The 19,841-nt window shown below is 54.4% G+C and overlaps 1 protein-coding gene across 1 annotated transcript in view; it reads right to left on the bottom strand.

Moving 5' to 3' along the window:
* The window catches only part of LOC149433181 (centrosomal protein of 112 kDa-like), a gene marked incomplete at its 5' end in the record, with an annotated part of 50,822 nt that extends 31,725 nt beyond the window's left edge, over positions 1-19,097 (bottom strand). Inside the window, 2 exons of the mRNA XM_089664549.1 lie at positions 155-304; positions 19,035-19,097. Of these exons, the coding sequence (XP_089520675.1) occupies positions 155-304; positions 19,035-19,097 (213 nt within the window). The remainder of the gene's footprint in view (positions 1-154; positions 305-19,034) is intronic.
* Between the last annotated feature and the right edge of the window lie 744 nt (positions 19,098-19,841).

Genomic DNA, 19,841 nt, shown 5'->3' with positions numbered 1-19,841 from the left:
TCTGGCAGGTAGAGCAGGCCTGTGTCTAATGTTGATGAAGATTCTGACATTGTTAATGTTACATTGTTGCTCTCCTGTATTGTCTCATTAACACCCAGCAATGATTTCTGTCACATGGACCCGGGACAATCACTACACATCACACGGTCTCTACCTTCATTGCCTTCTCATTCTCCTTCATTAATTTCCTCTTGTCTCCATCATGATTCCTGGCAGCTTCCTGCAACCTCTTCTCCATACTGAGCTGCTGCCGGCCGTTCTCCTCCCTCAGGGATGACACAGAGGCCTGAAGATCACAAACCACCTACAGAGGAGAGAAACGCGTCAGTGAAAACCACGGAGACAGAGGGAGCACAGGACACAGAGGAGAGAAACGCATCAGAGAGAAGACCCCGGAGACAGAGAGAGCACAGGACACAGAGGAGAGAAACGCATCAGAGAGAAGACCCCGGAGACAGAGAGAGCACAGGACACAGAGGAGAGAAACGCATCAGGGACCCCGGAGACAGAGGGAGCACAGGACACAGAGGAGAGAAACGCATCAGAAGACCCCAGAGACAGAGGGAGCACAGGACACAGAGGAGAGAAACGCATCAGAGAGAAGACCCCGGAGACAGAGAGAGCACAGGACACAGAGGAGAGAAACGCATCAGAGAGAAGACCCCGGAGACAGAGAGAGCACAGGACACAGAGGAGAGAAACGCATCAGAGAGAAGACCCCAGAGACAGAGAGAGCACAGGACACAGAGGAGAGAAACGCGTCAGTAGACCCCGGAGACAGAGGGAGCACAGGACACAGAGGAGCGAAACGCATCAGAGAGAAGACCCCGGAGACAGAGAGAGCACAGGACACAGAGGAGAGAAACGCATCAGAGAGAAGACCCCGGAGACAGAGAGAGCACAGGACACAGAGGAGAGAAACGCATCAGAAACCCCGGAGACAGAGGGAGCACAGGACACAGAGGAGAGAAACGCATCAGAGAGAAGACCCCGGAGACAGAGAGAGCACAGGACACAGAGGAGAGAAACGCATCAGAGAGAAGACCCCGGAGACAGAGAGAGCACAGGACACAGAGGAGAGAAACGCATCAGAGAGAAGACCCCGGAGACAGAGAGAGCACAGGACACAGAGGAGAGAAACGCATCAGAGAGAAGACCCCGGAGACAGAGAGAGCACAGGACACAGAGGAGAGAAACGCATCAGAGAGAAGACCCCAGAGACAGAGAGAGCACAGTACACAGAGGAGAGAAACGCGTCAGTAGACCCCGGAGACAGAGGGAGCACAGGACACAGAGGAGCGAAACGCATTAGAGAGAAGACCCCGGAGACAGAGAGAGCACAGGACACAGAGGAGAGAAACGCATCAGAGAGAAGACCCCGGAGACAGAGAGAGCACAGGACACAGAGGAGAGAAACGCATCAGGGACCCCGGAGACAGAGGGAGCACAGGACACAGAGGAGAGAAACGCATCAGAGAGAAGACCCCGGAGACAGAGAGAGCACAGGACACAGAGGAGAGAAACGCATCAGGGACCCCGGAGACAGAGAGAGCACAGGACACAGAGGAGAGAAACGCATCAGAGAGAAGACCCCGGAGACAGAGAGAGCACAGGACACAGAGGAGAGAAACGCATCAGAGAGAAGACCCCGGAGACAGAGAGAGCACAGGACACAGAGGAGAGAAACGCATCAGAGAGAAGACCCCGGAGACAGAGAGAGCACAGGACACAGAGGAGAGAAACGCATCAGCGAGAAGACCCCAGAGACAGAGAGAGCACAGGACACAGAGGAGAGAAACGCGTCAGTAGACCCCGGAGACAGAGGGAGCACAGGACACAGAGGAGCGAAACGCATCAGAGAGAAGACCCCGGAGACAGAGAGAGCACAGGACACAGAGGAGAGAAACGCATCAGAGAGAAGACCCCGGAGACAGAGAGAGCACAGGACACAGAGGAGAGAAACGCATCAGGGACCCCGGAGACAGAGGGAGCACAGGACACAGAGGAGAGAAACGCATCAGAGAGAAGACCCCGGAGACAGAGGGAGCACAGGACACAGAGGAGAGAAACGCATCAGGGACCCCGGAGACAGAGGAAGCACAGGACACAGAGGAGAGAAACGCATCAGTGGACCCCGGAGACAGAGGGAGCACAGGACACAGAGGAGAGAAACGCGTCAGTAGGAAGACCCCAGAGACAGAGAGAGCACAGGACACAGAGGAGAGAAACGCATCAACGAAGACCCCGGAGGCAGAGAGAGCACAAGACACAGAGGAGAGAAACACATCAGAGAGAAGACCCCGGAGACAGAGAGCACAGGACACAGAGGAGAACTACACCGACTGTACACAGCCATACAAAATACTCTGCACTGCTGGAGGACTCCGCTCCTTCCTCTATGACTCTCCTCTCCTGGAGGACTCCGCTCCTTCCTCTATAACTCTCCTCTCCTGGAGGACTCCGCTCCTTCCTCTATAACTCTCCTCTCCTGGAGGACTCCGCTCCTTCCTCTATAACTCTCCTCTCCTGTAGGACTCCGCTCCTTCCTCTATAACTCTCCTCTCCTGGAGGACTCCGCTCCTTTCTCTATAACTCTCCTCTCCTGGAGGACTTCGCTCCTTCCTCTATAGCTCTCCTCTCCTGGAGGACTCCGCTCCTTCCTCTATAACTCTCCTCTCCTGGAGGACTCCGCTCCTTCCTCTATAGCTCTCCTCTCCTGGAGGACTCCGCTCCTTCCTCTATAACTCTCCTCTCCTGGAGGACTCCGCTCCTTCCTCTATAACTCTCCTCTCCTGGAGGACTCCGCTCCTTCCTCTATAACTCTCCTCTCCTGGAGGACTCCGCTCCTTCCTCTATAACTCTCCTCTCCTGGAGGACTCCGCTCCTTCCTCTATAGCTCTCCTCTCCTGGAGGACTCCGCTCCTTCCTCTATAACTCTCCTCTCCTGGAGGACTCCGCTCCTTCCTCTATAACTCTCTTCTCCTGGAGGACTCCGCTCCTTCCTCTATAACTCTCCTCTCCTGAAATACTCTGCTCTGCTGGAGGAGGGTACAGGTGAATCTTCAGGGAATATCTGGCAGCCATGACACTGTAAAGCAGAGTCCTCCTGGTGAGGCAGTTGGCCCCTCCCCCGCTGTACGCAGTGTGCAGACATTCCGGTGGCCTGGCACAGGCTTCTCTATGGTATATGTCTGTATATGGATGCCAGGGACGGCCCTGGACTGGAATGTCTGGAACAAAGACTCATAAACAGATCCTTTGTGACGGAGATAATTGTCCCCAAATGGAAGGAGCCGGAACACAGCACTGCCGATAGAACCAGAACCACAGAAAACGATCAGAAAATCCTGCCTGCTATACACTATACATACAGTGAGGGAAAGAAGGATTGGATCCCCTTCACAAAACATGACTTAGTACTTGGTGGCCAATCCCTTGTTGGCCATCACAGAGGTCAGACATTTCCTGGAGTTGGCCCCCAGGTTCGCACACATCTCAGGAGGGATTTTGGCCCACTCCTCTTGGCAGATCCTCTCCAAGTCATTAAGATTTGGTGGCTGACGTTTGACAACTCGAACTTTCAGCTCCTCCACAGATTTTCCATCGGATGAAGGTGTGGAGACTGGCTAGGCCACTCCAGGACCTTAATGTGCTTCTTCTTGAGCCGCTCCTTTGTTGCCTTGGCCGTGTGTTTTGGGTCATTGTCATGCTGGAACACCCATCCACCACCCATTTTCAATGCCCTGGCTGACGGAAGAAGGTTCTCACCCAAGATTTGAGGGTACATTGCCCCGTCCATCGTCCCTTTGATGTGGTGCAGTTGGCCTGTCCCCTTTGCAGAAAAACACCCCCAAAGCAGAATGTTTCCACCACCATGTTTCACAGTTGGGATGGTGTTCTTGGGGTCATAGGCAGCATTCCTCCTCCTCCAAACACGGCGAGTTGAGTTGATGCCAAAGAGCTGGATTTTGGTCTCCTCTGACCACAACACTTCCCACCAGTCCTCCTCTGCATCATTCAGATGTTCAGTGGCAGACTTCAGACGGGCCTGGACATGGGCTTTCTTGAGCAGAGGGACCGTGCGGGCACTGCAGGATTTCAGTCCTTGTCGGCGTAGTGTGTTACCAATTGTTTTCTTGGTGACTGTGGTCCCAGCTGCCTGGAGATCATTGACAAGATCCTCACGTGTAGTTCTGGGATGATTCCTCACTGTTCTCATGATCATTGACACTCCACGAGGTGAGATCTTGCATGGTGCACCAGACCTAGGGAGACTGACACTTGTTTTGTGTTTCTTCCATTTGTGAATGATTGCACCAACTGTTGTCACCTTCTCACCAAGCTGCTTGGCCATAGTTTGGTAGCCCAGCCTTGTGTAGGTCTACCATCTTGTCCCTGACATCCTTGGACAGCTCTTTGGTCTTTGCCATGGTGGAGAGTTTGGAATCTGATGGTTTGATTGCTCCTGTGGACAGGTGTCTTTTATACAGGTAACACAATGAGATTAGCAGCACTCCCTTTAAGAGACTGCTTCTAATCTCAGCTTGTTACCTGTATGAGAGACACCTGGGAGCCGGAAATCCTGCTGAATGATAGGGGATCAAATCCTTCTTTCCCTCATGAACATGCAGATCCGTCATCATTTGTTAGACGCATTTCTGCTGAATTTGTTGTTGTATTCTGTCTCTCAGTGTTACACCGAACATTCCATTGTTAGACCGATCATTTCTGTGTGAGGGGCGAACATTCCATTGTTAGACCGATCATTTCTGTGTGAGGGGCGAACATTCCATTGTCAGACCGATCGTTTCTGTGTGAGGGGCGAACATTCCATTGTTAGACCGATCGTTTCTGTGTGAGGGGCGAACGTTCCATTGTTAGACCGATCGTTTCTGTGTGAGGGGCGAACATTCACCATCAGGGGGGGGGGGGGGCAAATACACATTTCCTGCACTGTATACTGCGGATTCAGTGTTTATGGAAAGTCACAGATCAGTTTTTCCCTCTAAATGTCCCCAAGTAGAAAAGAAAATTCCACCAGTCATAATGTATCGAATTCAACTTCTCACTGATAGTTCTGGGTGGAGCCATTCACTGACAACATGCTGGAATCTTCAGAAAGCAGTCATTTTATTGGTGCAATTAAAGTAGAACTCAGAAAGTTCACCTTCAGCCCACAGATTCACCTGCAGTACATTTTATCTGCCACTAGATGCCCTCAGTCTGATGGGCCAGCATCATTTAACCCACTTCCTCTAAGCCCAGATAATCCCGGACCAGCCCCCAGCCTGTGACTGGACAGTGAAAGGAGAAGCAGCCCAGTGATGTCATCTCTCTGCTATCTCCTCCTATCAGCATGCTTCCTGAAGCACATACTTAATGGCTGCTTATGCTGCTTTTGTTCCTCTCACAATCCAGGTCATAGTCAGGTAATTTAGATACTCCCTCTGGCCTCCCCTTCAGTCTTGCACAGGTGTACCTGCTCCTCCCCTTCAGTCTTGCCCAGGTGTACCGGCTCCTCCCCTTCAGTCTTGCCCAGGTGTAGCGGCTCCTCCCCTTCAGTCTTGCACAGGTGTACCGGCTCCTCCCCTTCAGTCTTGCCCAGGTGTACTGGCTCCTCCCCTTCAGTCTTGCCCAGGTGTACTGGCTCCTCCCCTTCAGTCTTGCCCAGGTGTACCGGCTCCTCCCCTTCAGTCTTGCCCAGGTGTACCGGCTCCTCCCCTTCAGTCTTGCACAGGTGTACCTGCTCCTCCCCTTCACAGTCTTGCTCAGGTGTACTGGCTCCTCCCCTTCAGTCTTGCTCAGGTGTATTGGCTCCTCCCCTTCAGTCTTGCACAGGTATACTGGCTCCTCCCCTGGACCGGAATTGCTCTCTCTGATGTAACTGCACACTGGGAGCTTCTCACAATGTGCATTAGAAGCTGCAGCCAGTCAGAGCTCTGCCCCATTTCCTGCTGGAGGACGTCCAGCATCATCTAGCGCTTTCCTCAGCCTGACCCACCCCTTTTATTAATTGGATTTCAGATCTTTCAAACATGGAAGCTCTGCAACCCCATGTGGGTGTTACCTATGCAAATTTATCCTGTCTAGGAACACCCACTCTTCCAGACCGGCATACACCCATCAAGTCATTTTGATATTTGCATAACTCCTCCCTAGAGTCCGCCCACTGCTTGCATGAGGGTTGAGAGCTCCTGAGAGGAGTACAGAGGAAGGGAGCTGTGAAGATGTCAGGGAGCTCTGTACAGCACCTTGCCGGACCCTTCCACCAGCCATGATCTGCCTGCATTGTATAGAGAAGCACAGAGGCCCAGTGATGACATCATCATATCTAAAATAAGGAATGTAATGAAAAGAGAGAGGTTTTATTTAATAATTTCATTAGAATGTGAATGGGGGGAGGGGGGGGGGTGACCAGGGAAGGCAAAATATAAGCAGATTTAATGTACGCTTTAACCTTTTATCTGACCCCTAAATAATTGCAATGTGGAGGACCGTATGATGAATGTGTAGCCAAGCCTTTCATTCTCCACACTTGGAATGAGCCAGCCGTGTCTCCATTGCCTGCATTGTTGGTGGGAATGGTTGTCCCATCTCTAAGGTGTTGCATAGACAAACACAGAGACACAGTGATGACATCACTGGGTCTATAATTAGGTATGTCATGGAAACAGAGAGGTTTTTTGTAATAAATTCATGAGCATGTTGATGGGGGGGGGGGGGCCCTGGAAGGAAACGTGTCCCAGATGATACTTCTAGGAAAGATGGGGGTGCAGAGGGAATGGGTCACAGATCAGAGGGGGCCAATCACATGTATGAAAGGATGGAGGGGCCAGGCATTGTGACACCCCTCTAAGCCCCCCATCCACATCGCTCACATAACAGTGCGATGATGAGGAGGAGGAGGACTGTCGTACAGATGTAGGATGAGACGGGAGGACGTGTGATCAGGACACCCTCCTCTGCCCATGGCTGGGGGGGCACCGGCCATATGGGCCTGGTTAGGGAGGCCATGGCTAATTCCTGCAGCTGTGCGGAGAGGGGGATTGTGGGACGGCAGCACATGTGTCTCTGGATGAGGAATGTTCTCTTTTATGTGGAAAACAAGAATGTGTAAACTCTCATTACAGCACCGTTCCAGGTTACCGGGGAAACCGGCGGAAGGGGGGGGGATCCAAACTTTCATCATGGCGGGATGACGTCACAACATACTCCTATCCCTACTGACATGTTCTACTCCTCTGGTCCCCATCCTGCAGCATCTACCAATACCACCCCCCCCCAAGTCACTGCTAACTGTCACAGGTGTGCACACTGACAGTTACTGACAGGCCACGCAATGGAATCAGGGCTGGCACAAGGCCACAGAAAGTCCCCTCCCCCCAGCAGCACAGGGTGCAGGTCCTGCCCGTTCTCTGCCCCCTCTTGCTATAGCGCCCCTGGTGGCCGCCTGCTCTGCCTACCGCTCAGCCCTCCCGGAATTTAAATGTCCAAGAGCGCCCCCTCTGGTCACCGGTGTCTTCTCCCAGGTTCTGAGTGTTGGCCATTTGATTGGCTGGACCTTCGATGACATCACTCCTGCACATGCATCTGAACACATGCCGAAACTACAGGGAGGGTCCCGAGCACAGAAAACACTTCAAGGTGTATGTGTCTTCTGTATTAAACGTGTGCATGTTGGGGGGAGGGGGGGTTACGTGGTGAAGTCGCACTTTAAATGTGATGAAAAAGCATAGAAGACACTAGGGGGCGCTATATTGTATATTGTTTCCTGGTTCACACCTGCTCAGCTATGACATGTAGAGGAGTTCCTCCTTAAGTGTCCCACTGTCAAGAGCTGTGCTCTCCAAACTACGGCCCGGGGGCCACATGTGTCCCTGTGCTTTTACCCAGCCCTTGGGGCACAATTCCCCACAATGACACCAATGAAGGGACACAATTCCCCCCCACTAACACCAACAATGGGGCACTACTCCTCCCACTGACACCAACAATGGGGCACTACTCCTCCCACTGACACCAACAATGGGGCACTACTCCTCCCACTGACACCAACAATGGGGCACTACTCCTCCCACTGACACCAACAATGGGGCACTACTCCTCCCACTGACACCAATGATGGGACACTATTCCCCCCCAACTAACACCAACAATGGGGCACTACTCCTCCCACTGACACCAACAATGGGACACTATTCCTGCCACTGACACCAATGATGGGGCACTATTCCTCCCACTGATACCAATGATGGGGCACTATTCCTCCCACTGACACCAATGATGGGGCACTATTCCTCCCACTGACACCAATGATGGGGCACTATTCCTCCCACTGACACCAATGGTGGGACACAATTCCTCCCACTGACACCAATGATGGGGCACTATTCCTCCCACTGATACCAATGATGGGGCACTATTCCTCCCACTGACACCAATGATGGGGTACTATTCCTCCCACTGACACCAATGATGGGACACTATTCCTCCCACTGACACCAATGATGGGACACTATTCCTCCCACTGACACCAATGATGGGGCACTATTCCTCCCACTGACACCAATGATGGGGCACTATTCCTCCCAATGACACCAATGATGGGGCACTATTCCTCCCACTGACACCAACAATGGGACACAATTCCTCCCACTGACACCAATGATGGGGCACTATTCCTCCCACTGACACCAACAATGGGACACAATTCCTCCCAATGACCCCAACAATGGGGAACAGTTCCTCCAAATGACACCAACGATGGGGCACTATTCCTCCCACTGACACCAATGATGGGGCACTATTCCTCCCAATGACACCAATGATGGGGCACTATTCCTCCCACTGACACCAATGATGGGGCACTATTCCTCCCACTGACACCAATGATGGGGCACTATTCCTCCCACTGACACCAACAATGGGACACAATTCACCCCACTGACACCAACAATGGGACACAATTCCTCCCAATGACACCAATGATGGGGCACTATTCCTCCCACTGACACCAATGATGGGGCACTATTCCTCACACTGACACCAATGATGGGGCACTATTCCCCCCACTGACACCAATGATGGGGCACTATTCCCCCCACTGACACCAATGATGGGGCACTATTCCCCCCACTGACACCAATGATGGGACACTATTCCTCCCACTGACACCAATGATGGGACACAATTCCTCCCACTGACACCAATGATGGGGCACTATTCCTCCCACTGATACCAATGATGGGGCACTATTCCTCCCACTGACACCAATGATGGGGCACTATTCCTCCCACTGACACCAATGATGGGGCACTATTCCTCCCACTGACACCAACAATGGGACACAATTCCTCCCACTGACACCAATGATGGGGCACTATTCCTCCCACTGACACCAACAATGGGTCACTACTCCTCCCACTGACACCAACAATAGGACACAATTCCTCCCACTGACACCAATGATGGCGCACTATTCCTCCCACTGACACCAATGATGGGGCACTATTCCTCCCACTGACACCAATGATGGGGCACTATTCCTCCCACTGACACCAATGATGGTGCACTATTCCTCCCACTGACACCAATGATGGGGCACTATTCCTCCCACTGACACCAATGATGGGACACTATTCCTCCCACTGACACCAATGATGGGACACTATTCCTCCCACTGACACCAATGATGGGGCACTATTCCTCCCACTGACACCAATGATGGGGCACTATTCCTCCCAATGACACCAATGATGGGGCACTATTCCTCCCACTGACACCAACAATGGGACACAATTCCTCCCACTGACACCAATGATGGGGCACTATTCCTCCCACTGACACCAACAATGGGACACAATTCCTCCCAATGACCCCAACAATGGGGAACAGTTCCTCCAAATGACACCAACGATGGGGCACTATTCCTCCCACTGACACCAATGATGGGGCACTATTCCTCCCAATGACACCAATGATGGGGCACTATTCCTCCCACTGACACCAATGATGGGGCACTATTCCTCCCACTGACACCAATGATGGGGCACTATTCCTCCCACTGACACCAACAATGGGACACAATTCACCCCACTGACACCAACAATGGGACACAATTCCTCCCAATGACCCCAATAATGGGGAACAGTTCCTCCCAATGACACCAATGATGGGGCACTATTCCTCCCACTGACACCAATGATGGGGCACTATTCCTCACACTGACACCAATGATGGGGCACTATTCCCCCCACTGACACCAATGATGGGGCACTATTCCCCCCACTGACACCAATGATGGGACACTATTCCTCCCACTGACACCAATGATGGGACACTATTCCCCCCACTGACACCAATGATGGGGCACTATTCCCCCCACTGACACCAATGATGGGGCACTATTCCTCCCACTGACACCAATGATGGGGCACTATTCCTCCCACTGACACCAATGATGGGGCACTATTCCTCCCACTGACACCAACAATGGGACACAATTCACCCCACTGACACCAACAATGGGACACAATTCCTCCCAATGACCCCAATAATGGGGAACAGTTCCTCCCAATGACACCAATGATGGGGCACTATTCCTCCCACTGACACCAATGATGGGGCACTATTCCCCCCACTGACACCAATGATGGGGCACTATTCCCCCCACTGACACCAATGATGGGGCACTATTCCTCCCACTGATACCAATGATGGGACACTATTCCCCCCACTGACACCAATGATGGGACACTATTCCTCCCACTGACACCAATGATGGGACACTATTCCCCCCACTGACACCAATGATGGGGCACTATTCCCCCCACTGACACCAATGATGGGGCACTATTCCTCCCACTGACACCAATGATGGGGCACTATTCCCCCCACTGACACCAATGATGGGGCATTATTCCTCCCAATGACACCAATGATGGGGCACTATTCCTCCCACTGACACCAATGATGGGGCACTATTCCTCCCACTGACACCAATGATGGGGCACTATTCCTCCCACTGACACCAATGATGGGGCACTATTCCTCCCACTGATACCAATGATGGGGCACTATTCCTCCCACTGACACCAATGATGGGGCACTATTCCTCCCACTGACACCAATGATGGGGCACTATTCCTTCCACTGACACCAATGATGGGGCACTATTCCTCCCACTGACACCAATGATGGGGCATTATTCCTCCCACTGACACCAATGATGGGGCACTATTCCTCCCACTGATACCAATGATGGGGCATTATTCCTCCCAATGACACCAATGATGGGGCATTATTCCTCCCAATGACACCAATGATGGGGCACTATTCCCCCCACTGACACCAATGATGGGGCACTATTCCTCGCACTGATGTCAGGATCTTTTCTACTCCCACTAACCACAGTGTGACCCCATAAAGTGTGAAGGACAGTAGACTGGCCCCTTGTTTAGAAGGTTTGGAGAGCCGTGGCCCCGGTTGTACCCTCAGTGATATGAGGACCCCATGGCCCCCGTTGTACACAGTCCCGTGGATATTTCTGCCTGTGGAAATCATTTGTCGGTCACGTCAATCTGCATTTGATGGGAAATATGCGCATTACGGCGATTTCCTGCAGCTAAGAACATAAATGACATTTCTGAGGGATGTGAAGTGAAGGAGCGACAGGACAATTAATATCCCGGAGACACGGAGGCCTCTGAGGAGCCGCCACCAGCCAATGGCCACGGAGAGCCGGGACTGACACGCAGCCTTGTATGAAGTTCAGGAATGTATGTGAGATTCTGGCATGACGTCTCCGGGCCGCACAGCCTCCGGATAGGAACACTAGGAGCTCACCTACAACGGGGGAGTCACCGGAGGGGGATACAACGGGGGAGTCACCGGAGGGGGGGGATACAACGGGGGAGTCACCGGAGGGGGGGGATACAACGGGGGAGTCACCAGAGGGAGAGGATACAACGGGGGAGTCACCGGAGGGGGGGATACAACGGGGGAGTCACCAGAGGGGGGGATACAACGGGGGAGTCACCGGAGGGAGGGGACACAATGGGGGAGTCACCGGAGGGAGGGGATACAACGGGGGAGTCACCGGAGGGGGGGATACAATGGGGGAGTCACCGGAGGGGGGGATACAATGGGGGAGTCACCGGAGGGGGGATACAACGGGGGAGTCACCGGAGAGAGGGGATACAACGGGGGAGTCACCGGAGAGAGGGGATACAACGGGGGAGTCACCGGAGAGAGGGGATACAACGGGGGAGTCACCGGAGAGAGGGGATACAACGGGGGAGTCACCGGAGAGAGGGGATACAACGGGGGAGTCACCGGAGGGGGGGGATACAACGGGAGAATCACTGGAGGGGGGATACAATGGGGGAGTCACTGGAGGGGGGGATACAATGGGGGAGTCACCGGAGGGGGGGGATACAACAGGGGAGTCATCGGAGGGGGGGGGATACAACGGGAGAATCACTGGAGGGGGGGATACAATGGGGGAGTCACTGGAGGGGGGGATACAACGGGGGAGTCATTGGAGGGGGGGGATACAACGGGGGAGTCACTGGAGGGGGGATACAACGGGCGAGTCACTGGAGGGGGGATACAACGGGGGAGTCACCGGAGGGGTTGATACAACGGGGGAGTCAACGGAGGGAGGGGATACAACGGGGGAGTCACTGGAGGGAGGGGGTACAACAGGGGGGTCACCGGAGGGGGGGATACAACAGGGAAGTCACCGGAGGGGGGGATACAATGGGGGAGTCACCAGAGGGAGGGGATACAACGGGGGAGGCACCGGAGGGGGGGATACAACGGGGGTCACCCGAGGGGGGGATAAACAGGGGTCACTGGAGGGGGGGATAAAACAGGGATCACCAGAGGGGGGGATACAATGGGGGTCACCGGAGGGGGAATACAACAATGGGGGTCACTGGAGGGAGGGATACAAAAGGGGTCACTGACAGGGAATACAACGGGGAGTCACTGGAGGGGGGATACAATGGGGGGTCACTGGAGGGGGGGATATAACAGGGGGTCACTGGAGGGGGGATACAACGGGGGGTCACTGGAGGGGGGGATACAACAGGGGTCACTGGAGGGGGGGATACAAAAGGGGTCACTGACAGGGAATACAACGGGGAGTCACTGGAGGGGGGATACAATGGGGGGTCACTGGAGGGGGGGATATAACAGGGGGTCACTGGAGGGGGGATACAACAGGGTCACCAGAGGGGGGTATACAACAATGGGGGCCACTGGAGGGGGGATACAACGGGGGGTCACTGGAGGGGGGATACAACGGGGGGTCACTGGAGGGGGGATACAATACTCTCCATAGTGACAAACATCCCCAATACAACGGGGGGGGTCACTGGAGGGGGGATATGACAACGGAATCTGGGGAAGGGGGGAAGATTATGTAGCTATCTGGGATGGGATTGTGTAGCTTTCTCTCTAACTGGGATGGAGGGGCATTATGTAGCTCTCTGTCTGGGATGGGGGGGGGGTTATGTAGCTCTCTGTCTGGGATGGGGGGGGATCATGTAGCTCTCTGTCTGGGATGGGGGAGATCATGTAGCTCTCTGTCTGGGATGGGGGGGATTATGTAGCTCTCTGTCTGGGATGGGGGGGGGATCATGTAGCTCTCTGTCTGGGATGGGGGGGGGATCATGTAGCTCTCTGTCTGGGATGGGGGGGGGATCATGTAGCTCCCTGTCTGGGATGAGGGGGGATCATGTAGCTCCCTGTCTGGGATGGGGGGGGATCATGTAGCTCCCTGTCTGGGATGGGGGGGGGGATCATGTAGCTCTCTATCTGGGATGGGGGGGGGGGGTTATGTAGCTCTCTGTCTGGGATGGGGGATCATGTAGCTCTCTGTCTGGGATGGGGGGGATCATGTAGCTCTCTGTCTGGGATGGGGGGGGTCATGTAGCTCTCTGTCTGGGATGGGGGGGGATCCTTTAGCTCTCTGTCTGGGATGGGGGGGGGTTTATGTAGCTCTCTGTCTGGGATGGGGGGGGGGTTATGTAGCTCTCTGTCTGGGATGGGGGGGTTATGTAGCTCTCTGTCTGGGATGGGGGGGGATCATGTAGCTCTCTGTCTGGGATGGGGGGGGATCATGTAGCTCTGTCTGGGATGGGGGGGGGGATCATGTAGCTCTCTGTCTGGGATGGGGGGGGGGGATCATGTAGCTCTCTGTCTGGGATGGGGGGGATCATGTAGCTCTCTGTCTGGGATGGGGGGGGATCATGTAGCTCTGTCTGGGATGGGGGGGGGATCATGTAGCTCTCTGTCTGGGATGGGGGGGGGGGGGATCATGTAGCTCTGTCTGGGATGGGGGGGGGGGATCATGTAGCTCTCTGTCTGGGATGGGGGGGGGGATCATGTAGCTCTGTCTGGGATGGGGGGGGATCATGTAGCTCTCTGTCTGGGATGGGGGGGGGGATCATGTAGCTCTCTGTCTGGGATGGGGGGGGGATCATGTAGCTCTCTGTCTGGGATGGGGGGGATCATGTAGCTCTGTCTGGGATGGGGGGGGGATCATGTAGCTCTCTGTCTGGGATGGGGGGGGGATCATGTAGCTCTGTCTGGGATGGGGGGGGGGATCATGTAGCTCTCTGTCTGGGATGGGGGGGGGATCATGTAGCTCTGTCTGGGATGGGGGGGGATCATGTAGCTCTGTCTGGGATGGGGGGGGGATCATGTAGCTCTCTGTCTGGGATGGGGGGGGGATCATGTAGCTCTCTGTCTGGGATGGGGGGGATCATGTAGCTCTCTGTCTGGGATGGGGGGGATCATGTAGCTCTCTGTCTGGGATGGGGGGGATCATGTAACTCTCTGTCTGGGATGGGGGGGGATCATGTAGCTCTCTGTCTGGGATGGGGGGGGATCATGTAGCTCTCTGTCTGGGATGGGGGGGGATCATGTAGCTCTGTCTGGGATGGGGGGGGATCATGTAGCTCTCTGTCTGGGATGGGGGGGGGGGATCATGTAGCTCTCTGTCTGGGATGGGGGGGATCATGTAGCTCTCTGTCTGGGATGGGGGGGGGATCATGTTGTGAGGGACACATGACTGCACTGGCAGAGGTTAGATACTACCAAGGATCTGGCTGCCGGTGTAGTTCCTGGCTCTCCCTGACATGCTGATCCAACGTCTTCAGGATCTCCGGAGTCTCTGGCTGCAGACAATTCCTCCTCCTGGTCAGTGGATGGGGATGTGGTGCAGCCACACACAGCCAGGCCAATGGCATTTTCAGATGTGGACAGCAGCGCCGGTCTTTGCAGTGTACAGGTTCCCTTTTGAAGTCCAGAGAAGGTGCCGGGCTCCTGGCTGTGGCGGAGTGTTTGTTCTGGACGGGCCCGGCGTGTGGGTGTGCGGATCACTGGAGATGAGGCCGGGGATAAGGACATTTCAGAAGAATTCCTGGCAGGACAGTTCTGTACCCGCGTCCTGCTGAACAGCACAGATGGGGGGTGCAGGGGCAGATGGGGGGTGCAGGGACAGATGGTGGGTGCGGGACAGATGGGGGGTGCGGGACAGATGGGGGGTGCGGGGTAGATGGTGGGTGTGGGGGGGGGAGATGGCGGGTGCGGGGCAGATGGCGGGTGCGGGACAGATGGGGGGTGCGGGACAGATGGTGGGTGCGGGACAGATGGGGGGTGCGGGACAGATGGGGGGTGCGGGGTAGATGGTGGGTGTGGGGGGGGGAGATGGCGGGTGCGGGGCAGATGGCGGGTGCGGGGTAGATGGTGGGTATAGGGGCAGATGGCGGGTATAGGGGCAGATGGTGGGTATAGGGGCAGATGGCGGGTGCGGGGCAGATGGCGGGTGCGGGGCAGATGGTGGGTGCGGGGCAGATGGTGGGTATAGGGGCAGATGGTGGGTGCAGGGGCAGATGGTGGGTATAGGGGCAGATGGTGGGTGCAGGGGCAGATGGTGGGTATAGGGGCAGATGGTGGGTATAGGGGCAGATGGTAGGTGCGGGGCAGATGGCGGGTGCGGGGCAGATGGCAGGTGCGGGGCATATGATGGGTGTGGGGCAGATGGTGGGTGCGGGGAAGACAGTGGGTATAGGGGCAGATGGCGGGTGCGGGGCAGATGGTAGGTGCGGGGCAGATGGTGGGTGCGGGGCAGATGGTGGGTGCGGGGCAGATGGTAGGTGCGGGGCAGATGGTAGGTGCGGGGCAGATGGTGGGTGCGGGGCAGATGGTAGGTGCGGGGCAGATGGTGGGTGCGGGGCAGATGGTGGGTGCGGGGCAGATGGTAGGTGCGGGGCAGATGGTGGGTGCGGGGCAGATGGTAGGTGCGGGGCAGATGGTGGGTGCGGGGCAGATGGTAGGTGCGGGGCAGATGGTGGCATCCCATATCACCAGCACCTTACCCTACAAGAAGACATGATAGGGACCTGGAGGGCCGGGGAAAGGACTATAGAGTCCAGTGGGGGGGGGCACTAGCCACAGAGTTACTGAGGGTGTCAGGCACTGGGGTATTAGATGACGACATCCACTACTTGGGGGGACCAGACACATGGAAACATTGTCAGGTATTGGAGCGTCCCTCAGATACCCCCCCAGATACCCCCCAGATACCCCCGGTGGACATTCGGAGATGGTGAAGGTGACATCAGACACGCCCAGAAATGTCAGAGGAAGACGATTATTTATAGTGGAGATAAAATGGTCACATGGTCCCTTTATACAAAAACCTCGTATCTCAGCTCCAAGTTCTGATTGTTGGGGACCACCTCTGACACCTCGTATCTCAGCTCCAAGTTCTGATTGTTGGGGACCACCTCTGACACCTCGTATCTCAGCTCCAAGTTCTGATTGTTGGGGGCCACCTCTGACACCTCGTATCTCAGCTCCAAGTTCTGATTGTTGGGGACCACCTCTGACACCTCGTATCTCAGCTCCAAGTTCTGATTGTTGGGGACCACCTCTGACACCTCGTATCTCAGCTCCAAGTTCTGATTGTTGGGGACCACCTCTGACACCTCGTATCTCAGCTCCAAGTTCTGATTGTTGGGGACCACCTCTGACACCTCGTATCTCAGCTCCAAGTTCTGATTGTTGGGGACCACCTCTGACACCTCGTATCTCAGCTCCAAGTTCTGATTGTTGGGGACCACCTCTGACACCTCGTATCTCAGCTCCAAGTTCTGATTGTTGGGGACCACCTCTGACACCTCGTATCTCAGCTCCAAGTTCTGATTGTTGGGGACCACCTCTGACACCTCGTATCTCAGCTCCAAGTTCTGATTGTTGGGGACCACCTCTGACACCTCGTATCTCAGCTCCAAGTTCTGATTGTTGGGGACCACCTCTGACACCTCGTATCTCAGCTCCAAGTTCTGATTGTTGGGGACCACCTCTGACACCTCGTATCTCAGCTCCAAGTTCTGATTGTTGGGGACCACCTCTGACACCTCGTATCTCAGCTCCAAGTTCTGATTGTTGGGGACCACCTCTGACACCTCGTATCTCAGCTCCAAGTTCTGATTGCTGGGGACCACCTCTGACACCTCGTATCTCAGCTCCAAGTTCTGATTGTTGGGGACCACCTCTGACACCTCGTATCTCAGCTCCAAGTTCTGATTGTTGGGGACCACCTCTGACACCTCGTATCTCAGCTCCAAGTTCTGATTGTTGGGGACCACCTCTGACATCTCGTATCTCAGCTCTAAGTTCTGATTGTTGGGGACCACCTCTGACACCTCGTATCTCAGCTCTAAGTTCTGATTGTTGGGGACCACCTCTGACACCTCGTATCTCAGCTCCAAGTGTCAACAATCAGAACTTGTGGTGGTCACCTCTGACAGCAGAAAAAGACATTTTTGGAGAGTCGCTGCCTCTTCTGACCCTCACAGTTTCCTGGCTCATTGATGACACCTCGTATCTCTGCTCTAGGTTGTGATTGGCTCATTGATGACACCTGGTATCTCTGCTCTAGGTTGTGATTGGCTCATTGATGACACCTCGTATCTCTGCTCTAGGTTCTGATTGGCTCATTGATGACACCTGGTATCTCTGCTCTAGGTTGTGATTGGCTCATTGATGACACCTGGTATCTCTGCTCTAGGTTCTGATTGGCTCATTGATGACACCTGGTATCTCTGCTCTAGGTTGTGATTGGCTCAGTGATGACACCTGGTATCTCTGCTCTAGGTTGTGATTGGCTCATTGATGACACCTCGTATCTCTGCTCTAGGTTGTGATTGGCTCATTGATGACACCTGGTATCTCTGGCTCTAGGTTGTGATTGGCTCATTGATGACACCTCGTATCTCTGCTCTAGGTTGTGATTGGCTCATTGATGACACCTGGTATCTCTGCTCTAGGTTGTGATTGGCTCATTGATGACACCTGGTATCTCTGCTCTAGGTTGTGATTGGCTCATTGATGACACCTCGTATCTCTGCTCTAGGTTGTGATTGGCTCATTGATGACACCTGGTATCTCTGCTCTAGGTTCTGATTGGCTCATTGATGACACCTGGTATCTCTGCTCTAGGTTGTGATTGGCTCATTGATGACACCTGGTATCTCTGCTCTAGGTTGTGATTGGCTCATTGATGACACCTGGTATCTCTGCTCTAGGTTGTGATTGGCTCATTGATGACACCTCGTATCTCTGCTCTAGGTTGTGATTGGCTCATTGATGACACCTCGTATCTCTGCTCTAGGTTGTGATTGGCTCATTGATGACACCTGGTATCTCTGCTCTAGGTTGTGATTGGATCATTGATGACACCTGGTATCTCTGCTCTAGGTTCTGATTGGCTCATTGATGACACCTGGTATCTCTGCTCTAGGTTCTGATTGGCTCATTGATGACACCTGGTATCTCTGCTCTAGGTTGTGATTGGCTCATTGATGACACCTGGTATCTCTGCTCTAGGTTGTGATTGGCTCATTGATGACACCTGGTATCTCTGCTCTAGGTTGTGATTGGCTCATTGATGACACCATGAATGTGGTGTCACAGAGTTGTGGATGGGTGAGTTGTGGGCGTGCTCTGTAGTGGCGTACCTGCGTGGATTTGGCGAGTTTCTCGGCGTACTCCGTCTCCATCCGCGACAACCTGCTGGCGGCCTGTATGGGGAGAGCAGAGACAGATGAGAGGAGCGGGAAGAGACACTTTGCAGCTGACCTCTGTGTTTGGCACCTCATCCGCATGCCGAAGTCACCGGGCGCTGCGCCAATTCCAACGCCGTTTATTGCAGCCAGGAAAGCGGAACGCGTCCCCTTTGATCTGCTTACAACTATTCATTACTTGAAAGGAGGAGGGGGGAGGGGGAGGAGGGGGGAGGGGGGGATCTGGGTCTGCTGCCAATTATTAGAGAAAACATAGAGCCGGCGCAGGAACACTGCAAGAGCCAGATGACTTCATCTACAGGCAGCACTTAAAGGGCCAGTCCACCGCACAGAGCGCTCCGCCTTGCTGCTCACAGAAGGGAACGACATGAAAACCTGCTCCTGACACTACTCTATAGGGTACCAATGCTGGGAGATACTTACCTGCCAGTGATGGACAACTACAAGTTCCAGCATGGACTAAAGCTGATCCCCGGGCACAGGTCACCACCACCAATCAATGCAGCCCCTTCACTCCCTGTATATCGGAGGGAGTAGCACAAACAGCCAATCACTGTGCTGACAGGAGGAGAGAGCAGAGTGACAGAGAGAGGAGCTCATCAGTCTGCTGCTTCTCTTTTCACTGTCCAATCACAGGCTGGGGGAGGGGCCAGCAATAAACTGCAGCAGTGTCTGAGCACAGACTGGAGTAACAATGCAGCCTAGCCAATCACCAGCGGGGATCCCTGCAATGGGCTGGGC

This window comes from Staurois parvus, unplaced genomic scaffold, assembly GCF_062004578.1.
Source record: "Staurois parvus isolate SC_StPar_1 unplaced genomic scaffold, SC_StPar_1.0 ptg001941l, whole genome shotgun sequence".
Taxonomy (NCBI): Eukaryota; Metazoa; Chordata; class Amphibia; order Anura; family Ranidae; genus Staurois; species Staurois parvus.
This window is presented reverse-complemented; position numbering and strand designations above follow the sequence as displayed.